This window comes from Pteropus alecto, unplaced genomic scaffold (genome assembly GCF_000325575.1).
Source record: "Pteropus alecto unplaced genomic scaffold, ASM32557v1 scaffold34, whole genome shotgun sequence".
NCBI lineage: Eukaryota > Metazoa > Chordata > Mammalia > Chiroptera > Pteropodidae > Pteropus > Pteropus alecto.
In genome coordinates, this window is record NW_006435763.1 from 6,634,016 (window position 1) to 6,642,029 (window position 8,014).

Genomic DNA, 8,014 nt, shown 5'->3' on the forward strand with positions numbered 1-8,014 from the left:
ATCTGTCATTCTTTGGGTACTTAGCGTGTACTAAGTACCTTTCATGCATTTTCTTGTTTAATCCAAACGAAAACTTAATGAAGTAGAGATACCATTTTAATGCTCATTTTACTGAGGAGAAAACTCAGGCTGAGAGAGGTCGATGGAGTGGCTCATGGGAGACCAGCTCGGCTGTTCGCGTTCTGGCTCTGCCATTATCAGCCACATGGTCTTGAGCAAGTTATTCGGCATCCCTGACCCTCCGTCGTCTCCTCTGCAAATGAGTCCCGAGGAAGAGGCCTGTGAGGGTCCCTTGAGCTGCCCACACTGCCCCGAGAGCAGCTCCTGGCCCGCAGTGCGCCTGCACTCAGCGCATGTCACTGCTGTTCCAGGATGGTGATGGCGACATGTCGGATGCAAGAGCCTTTGCTCCTGAGCCCCAGGCTGCTCCAGGTCACTGCAGTCGTTGCTTTGAGGGTGGGGAACCAGATCAGCATCGTGTGGGGTAGCGTCTAGATCATGAACTCCCCGCGGCCACGGCTCCCTCAGGGTGCCCCCTAGAGGACTAGTTTGGATTGAGAATCTAGCGTACCTGCTGTGTTTGAGCAGAATCTAGGGATGCTTTGGGCCGTTGGGATAACGTTGGAGCTGAGGAGAGTGTATTTTTGCCTCGCCAGTCGGGGAGGATACCGCCTGAGGTGGAGGGCGTCCCACGTCCTAGAGAAGCCAGTACAGCACCTTTCACGCTGATGGAGGATGCGGGTGCCAGCCGAGGTGGAGGTGGAGGTGTCGGGAGCTGGGCAGGCACAGGGCGAGGACAGTAAGTCACTGCCAAAGGATTATAGATAAAGTGAGAATACTGGGGAGATCAAGACGTGAGCCGTACACGGAAAGGAAATAGGGGACAGAGACGGCTAAATTAGTAAAAGAAACGTGACCTTAAGCAGGAAAAAAAATGAAGGTTAGACTCCATCATTGCGCAAATTTTGGTCAAGATGAAAGAAACCATTCAATGAACGAAGTTAACGAGAGAAACACTGTTACAGAGCGCTAGAAAACTCTGCAACTTTGACCTTGGTTTTTCCCCCCCTCTAAACTTAGGAAGTTCGGCTTTATCTTCATTTTAAAAACAAAAGCACAAGGTGCCCTCACGGGAATAACGCTGCCCTCTCTTGTCTCTTGCAGGGGGATTTCCGAGTGTCTGCCCCGCCTGACCTGCATGGTCCGAGGGATCGGAGATCCGCTGGTGGCCGTGTACGCAAGGGCCTACCTGTGCCGGGTAGGACGCGGCGCGTCCCCATGCTCGCGAACGTGGCAGGGTCCTGCCTCCTTAAGGGTTCAGCTGGCTTCTCCGCCAGCTCGTGAGTCACCGAAGGCAGGCCTTTATTAGCTGCCGGTTTTAGAACTCGGCTCTTGCGCAGAAAGCAGAGCTGTAGGGTTTTCTCCTAAAATTAATTTTAAAGTAGAACCACTTCTAATTAGAGGACATTTAAGGTCATCTTCCTACAAATGAACTGGCTTTCAGAATTAATTTGTTTCTTCCTTCTTGCTGGAAAGAAGGCCCCCAAGGCCTTTCAGCTGATGTGTTGCTTTTCATTGACTTGAAAAGTGCTTTCTCTCCCTTTGTCTAGAATTTGATCTTTTTATTAGTTTTCCTGTCCTCGTGTTCGAGTTGGCGCAGAGTCGAGTTGGGGAGGGCCGGCTGGTGGGGGGAGGTGCTTCCTGCGGTGACAGGAGGGTGCAGGCCCCTCGCCCTGGCTGCTCTGGGGGGCGAGGTGCTCCGCTGGTACCTCACTTAGCCTTTTTCTCCTTTAATGCACCAGGAAGCTTCCACCTAAAACTTTTTTTTTTCAATTATGAAAAATACAAGCTGCAGAGAGTTCATAGTTATTTTTCTTCAGCTCCTAACGGGGGCTTTGTTTCTGTCAGCGTCCAGTGGGGGCCCTGCCCATCCCGTCCCATTAGCACCTGTCAAGTGGGCAGTTGCCCCTGTTTCGTGGGGTCCCGATGAACCGGCCTTCCTTGAGGACAAAGCTGCACAGACTCCCCCATCCCCCGCTAGTGATTATTCATATTTCGAAATCAGGTGAGAACCAGTAGCTTTTGATCGACTGCTTTTACGTGACATCTAGCACGTGACAGAGACTCTGTAGTCTTGACTGTCACAAGGAAATCAGTGATTGCCCCCAGAGAGAGTAGCAGACAACCTTACGAAGGACACTTTCATAGGTCTGCTTCTCGATCCTGAAAATGAAAGAAAAAGCCATCATTCCAGGGCACCCTGCCCCACCCCTCCCTTGTAACAGAGGCCAAAGTGTGTACGCCTTGCCATCTGCTTGAAACTTGGAGTATCAGATACGTTTCCTCGAGTTTCAACTTTGGAATATATTGACGCTCGAGTACGTTTTCTGAGGCAGCATTGGCCGAGGGTCAGCTACACAAAACTCGGCTGGGTCCTGTGGGGGAGATGCCAGGTTGTAGCTTTTTGCATGTTTGCGAGCTGCTGCTTTTTCCCTACGGAGCATAGCAAATGCTTCAAACACTCACCTTGACATCAGTTGAATAACAGTAATAAATATTTAGGATTACTTTGTGTCTTATGAAGATGCTTCTGTCAGGAAGAGGAGAGTAATACTCATTCCTCACCATCCTGTTCAGTTTTAAAGTTCGCAGTGAGGAGCATGAGTTAGGGAGGAGACGTTCGTTGCCTACGAAGTGCCTTCGGATGGCAGATGAAACTTTAAAACTCGGTGACGGTGAGGAGAGATCGCAGACCCAGCCCAGGAAGGCCGGCGACGAAGTGCATTGTACCTGTCGAAATCCTTTCTGTCAATCCAGGCGGTACATCAGGTCCCCTGATTGGGTAGTTACCAGAAATCTTTGACATAAAAAGTCTGTGCATTGGTAAGAATTTTTTCAGTTTGCAAGGGGTAGAAACCCAATTTATGCTGCTTGAAGCAGAAAGGGCGATTGATGGGCTTCGAGGAGTCTCGGGGTTGAGCAGGCAGGGCTCGACCCACAGCCTAGAGCATTGTCAAGGGCTGCCCTCTCCCGCGGCTCCTGGCTCCCGGCCGCCCATCGGGAGCGCAGTGGAGCGAGTGCCTCTTCCCAGCCCTGCCAGTCTGAGTCTCAGGCCTGATTCCCAGTGAATGGCCTCGGGCCGCGCGTGTCCATGCCTAGACCAGTCACGTGGGCATGGGATATGCTCACTGACTCAGCCCAGGTCACGTGCCCAGCCCAGGAAGTCAGGGTGGGCCGCGTCCACCTCTGCTACGGCCTCCTGATCCAAGAGGTTCGATTCCATAAAGACAGAAACCACGAGAACGGATGCCAGGCGGGCAGGAGCGGCAGATGGAAGCCGTGAGCGGCCGCCCTTGCTTCTCTGGGTGGAAATCTTCAAGACCTGAGCAGATTTCCAAGCTGCTCATTTGGCTTGATGAGAAACGAGAAACAAAATGCAGAAGCCACGAGTGGGCAGGGCGTGGGGGGAGCTCAGCGCTGTTTATTAATGGAAAGTGTGATTAGCGACTTCAGAGTCACAGCCCCTCTGCTCATCTCCACCTCATCCCCACCTCATCTCCACCGCTTGTCCACTGGGCCTCTCTTTACTGTCGCCTAACAGATAATTATCGCCTTTTCTACGACACGAGTAAGTGGAGGGAAAGACAATAGAGCCAGAGCACAGAACTGGATCTGACATTTGTTGTTAGCATATGTATTTTTTTAAATCTGCTCGTCCTTGGAAAATCCCCCAACAGCCGTGGAGCTGCCTTTGGACTTGAACGCCCCAGTGGGCCTTGCATAATTCTTCTCCGAGGAATTCATCACTAGCCATCTAAAAGAAACAAAAAACAAAACACGGTTGTTAATCTTTATGACCTCTGGGTAGTAAGGAGGCAAGTGGCAGAAATCTCTCCCCATTGGAAAAAACTAGGTCCCAGAAAAGCAGCCGCCCTTACAAAGTTGTTTTTGTGCTGAAGCCAACAGTTTGGGATCGGGGTGGACCCGAGTGTCCGAGGAGCTCTGTTGAAGGGACACGATGGCACTTCGTCTCGTCTTAAACACGAAACGTGTTTAAACGCGCGCTCCCCCTCCACAGCTCCAAGCTTCCCTCTTCCACCCAGCCCCAGGCCTCTGGCCACCTTCCCTCCCGATCAGCACATTTTTTTTCAGCTGGAAATGTTTGTCATTTTTTTTTTTTTTAAAACAGCGAACACAGAAGCCAATGGATTATACAGCATCGTTACGCTTCATGCTCGTCTTACATAAAACTGCTTAAAATATATTGAAATTTGTGTCCGTGACTGCCCAGCCAGCAAAGAGTGAATTCATATATTTTAACAATGCAACAGTGAGGTCCCAGCTGACTCTTACATACCATGCTCTTTTGCTTCATTTAATAAGTACAGCCACATGTGTGTTTATCGCTTTTCGGAGAGGAAGAAAAAGTCGTATACACAGTCTTGAGGGAACATTCCTCCTTAGTGCTGTATCGATTTGTTCTCGTGGTCATCTATTCAGAAATACATTCATTGCCTTTGGGAAATTGCAGAGATGATTACTGAAAATGTTGAACTTTTTTCCTTATTAAAAATAGTTCCTGTGGTTTTTCTTGTAAAAACAGCACATGCTTATTGAATAAGAAAATAGGTAAGCAAAAAGTGAAAATTAACTTTCTGGACTTTTCTCTATGCCTATCTCTCTCTGTGTGTATATTTTTAATGTACAAAAATGGCATCACATTGTATGAATTATTTGCAACCCTTTTTTTTTTGGGTCGTCAAGGTAATTATGGTTTTTGTTTTTTGGTTTTTTTTTGGCTGCAGGTGGGAATGGAAGTGGCTCCACATCTCAAGGAAAGCCTGAATAAGAACTTTTTTGACTTCCTTCTTACATTCAAACAGGTAAGAAAGAGAACACTGTCAGAACAGCTAATTGACATAAGGTACATGATCAGATTCACAAAACCCAGTTGCTTTTCCCAATCGAGATTGCCTTAAAGCTCTTTAAATGTGTAAACCCTAGAAAATTACACTAGCGTCTGTTAGAAACAATTAAAATGTGTTGATTGTACCGAACAAGCAGAGAGAATGAACGTGCCTGTGTTAACAGGAAGCGTCTCTAGTCGATCAGGCTTTCTTCTGAGCATCTGCCGGCTCCATTTTTATCGGCTTACTTCTTTGCACAGCGCACATTCCCAAAACAGCTCAGCTTGGCGACATGGGAAACTTGGTGTGTTTTTTTTTTACTAGTTTAAAAAAAGAAAAAAAAACCTGAGAAACGAGGCTGTTTCTCTCGGGGCCATCCAGATACTTACAAGTACGCACAGTCTGTGAGTTGCACGCTCTTTGTTATGTGACCTTCCCTCCTTGGCTGAGTGTTTATTTGGTCTCCTGTAGATCCACGGGGATACAGTCCAGAACCAGCTGGTGGTCCAGGGAGTGGAGCTTCCGTCCTACCTGCCCCTGTACTCGCCCGCCATGGACTGGATCTTCCAGTGCATCTCCTACCACGCCCCCGAGGTAACCGCCAGGGGGCTGCGGAGGAGGAGGTGCTGGGGCCCCTCTGCTGCAGTGCTGGCCCCTGCACGGTGGCCACGGTGGCCATGGTGGCCCAGTGCTCCGCACTTTCCCTGATTGTCTTGTTTGACAATGCTGGGAGCGGGGCGTGGAAGCTCAGAGGGGACGGATACCGCTGTGAAGTCGCACAGCGGGATCGCGGTGTGACTGGACACAGACCCGTGGCCTCTGACTCCAGGGCCAGCAAGCTTCCTCGCCTCTTTCCTGACCTTCATGCACCGTGTCGCCGGGGCAGGCCGTGATAGCCTCGTTTTACAGAAGGAAAGTGAAGCTCAGATATGCAATTGCTTTTATAAGATTTTGTTTATTTTGGTCTAATCGAAGCATCGTCAGGAATTAAAGTGAAATCAGAATCATAGCAGATACAGCCTTTTCTTCCCCAAGACTGAGAAGCGGTGTCAGCTGCACGCCGGTTCATGTCGTCGTTCTAACTGAATGATGAAGCTCCCTCGTCTTCTCGGTGACGGTTAGAATTTATTCTGTAGGGAAGAGGAAAAGGGGCTCTGAAACAGGGATGCTTAGTGAAAATTCAGATACACCTGCCTTTTCCCAGAAGCTGCAAACATATCGACAGCCCTAAAGAAAAACAAAAAAGGACATGGCTTCGACTAAGCAGCCTCACTTAGAAGAATAGCGCGTGGAAATAATTGGACAAGCGCGTAAACACACACGCACCTGTGTGTCTGGGTTCTGTCATGCCAGCACAAGTGTGGCCAGCCGCCACAGGGCCTGGTTAAATGATGCTGTGTGTCTTCAGTGGAATGTCACGGGACCGTTTAAAATGACGGCCACCCGCAATGGTCCGTGTGTAGTGACATAAGGGCGTTCGCAGGGTAGTGCTGAGTGAAAAGGGAAGCCCCCCACACACTGTCGTCCGTGTCTCAAGCAGTGCGGTGGCCCCGTGTTCAGTGTGGGCCGGGTCTGAACCCGGCTCCGTTGCTTATAGTCGTTGGGACAAAGCAGAGGTCAAGTCACCTGTCTGTCCCTAACTACCACTCTGAGCGTTTTCTCATCGTCTGTAACTTGGGAGCGGTACTTTCTGTTTTCCTGCATGATCAAGCAAGATGACCCATTTACAGCGCTCCGGGGAGCTCCCCACACACGGTGCTCAAATGTTTGTGGTCGCAAACGCAGTCGATTTTGACACCCGCCTAAGAGAATGGGGGGCAGAGGACGAGATCGCTGGAGGGTGAGACTCTGGATCCTCTTACCTTATTTTTCTTGGCCAGTGTTTTCTAACTTTTCAGCAAGTATGATACATTTCTTATATTTTTATTTTTTCGAAATTCTAAAGTATGAGGAGAAAATAGGGACGTGTTGTATGTCAAGTGAATTTTTTATGATTAAGTCAATCGATTTTCAATCAAGCCAGTATTGGTGGACGATTGTTTGAAATTTACTGGCCTTCTGTATGGCCCATCCCAGCAACTACACCCTGGCCTAGGCCCCTGGTGAGAGGTACCATGAACTTGACTGTGGACAGGGCGCTCTGCCTTCCAGCTGAGTGAAACATGAGCGGGACTGAGGTGTTTGAAAATGAGAACACTTATTTTTTTTCTCCCCCTTATTTTAATGAAAGGCAAAATCAGATTAAAAACAAAAAGAACGTGGCATAAGCGTTCCTTCCATTTATTTTAAGCACCAGAAATCTCAAAGGATGGCAGAGGCTGGGAATAGAGCTTTCCCACGGAGCAAAACTCGAGGAAATCATTATTGCACTAGAAGAAGTGATTAAAAAAATTAGGTCACCCGAATAATAATAAACTCTGTTCTTAGGGCACTTAAATAAGGAACGTGCGGTGTCTTGTAAAAAAAAGTTAATCATTTCAAAATGCAGAATCGATGTCAGTGCGGAGGGTGACGTTGAAAATGCGTGTGGCAGTGTGATGCCCAAAAGCCCTATGACAGCGGCCGGAGTATGTCAGCTGGGCAGTTAGAGCCGTGGCTGACTTTAAGAGGCCACTCCTCCAACACGGGGTTGTCAGGTTTGGCTGCAGCAGTTGGTAATTTACAGGACAGGCAAGTGAGGTACAGGAGAAAGGAGAACCTTCTAGAAGAGAGGAAGGAGAAATGCCTTCAGCTACGAATATCTGCCGTACGGCATTTGAAATCAAAATTGAAATCCAAATCCCGCCCCCCGCCCCACCCGCCAAAAGAATCAGGGAATGATTATTCAAAAAGGCTTTTTCGTTGTTTGAATACAGGTTTTTCCCCCCTTATGCAACTAAAATTATGAGAGGTAGAAAATGGATTTCTGCCCCCAAACCCCTCGATGAGTGTCTCACCGTTTTCGGCAGCTCTCTGCTGTCGGGGTGGCATGGGAGGTACAGAAGCAGAGGCCTGACCCCCACCATCAGGGGCGAGCCTTGTCTGGTGTAGAGTCCCATGCGATTCGCTGAGCTGTGAGATGCAGTTCGTAGATGCCGCAGGGAGGAAGAGATGCTTGGCAGAGGCTC

At 49.0% G+C, this 8,014-nt stretch overlaps 1 protein-coding gene across 1 annotated transcript in view; it reads left to right on the plus strand.

The window, feature by feature from the left end:
- VPS35L (VPS35 endosomal protein sorting factor like) overlaps positions 1 to 8,014 on the plus strand; it is a 122,786-nt gene that overhangs the window by 28,669 nt on the left and 86,103 nt on the right. Inside the window, exons 16-18 of the mRNA XM_025046103.1 lie at positions 1,165 to 1,258; positions 4,806 to 4,883; positions 5,379 to 5,501. Coding sequence (XP_024901871.1) covers positions 1,165 to 1,258; positions 4,806 to 4,883; positions 5,379 to 5,501 — 295 coding nt within the window. The remainder of the gene's footprint in view (positions 1 to 1,164; positions 1,259 to 4,805; positions 4,884 to 5,378; positions 5,502 to 8,014) is intronic.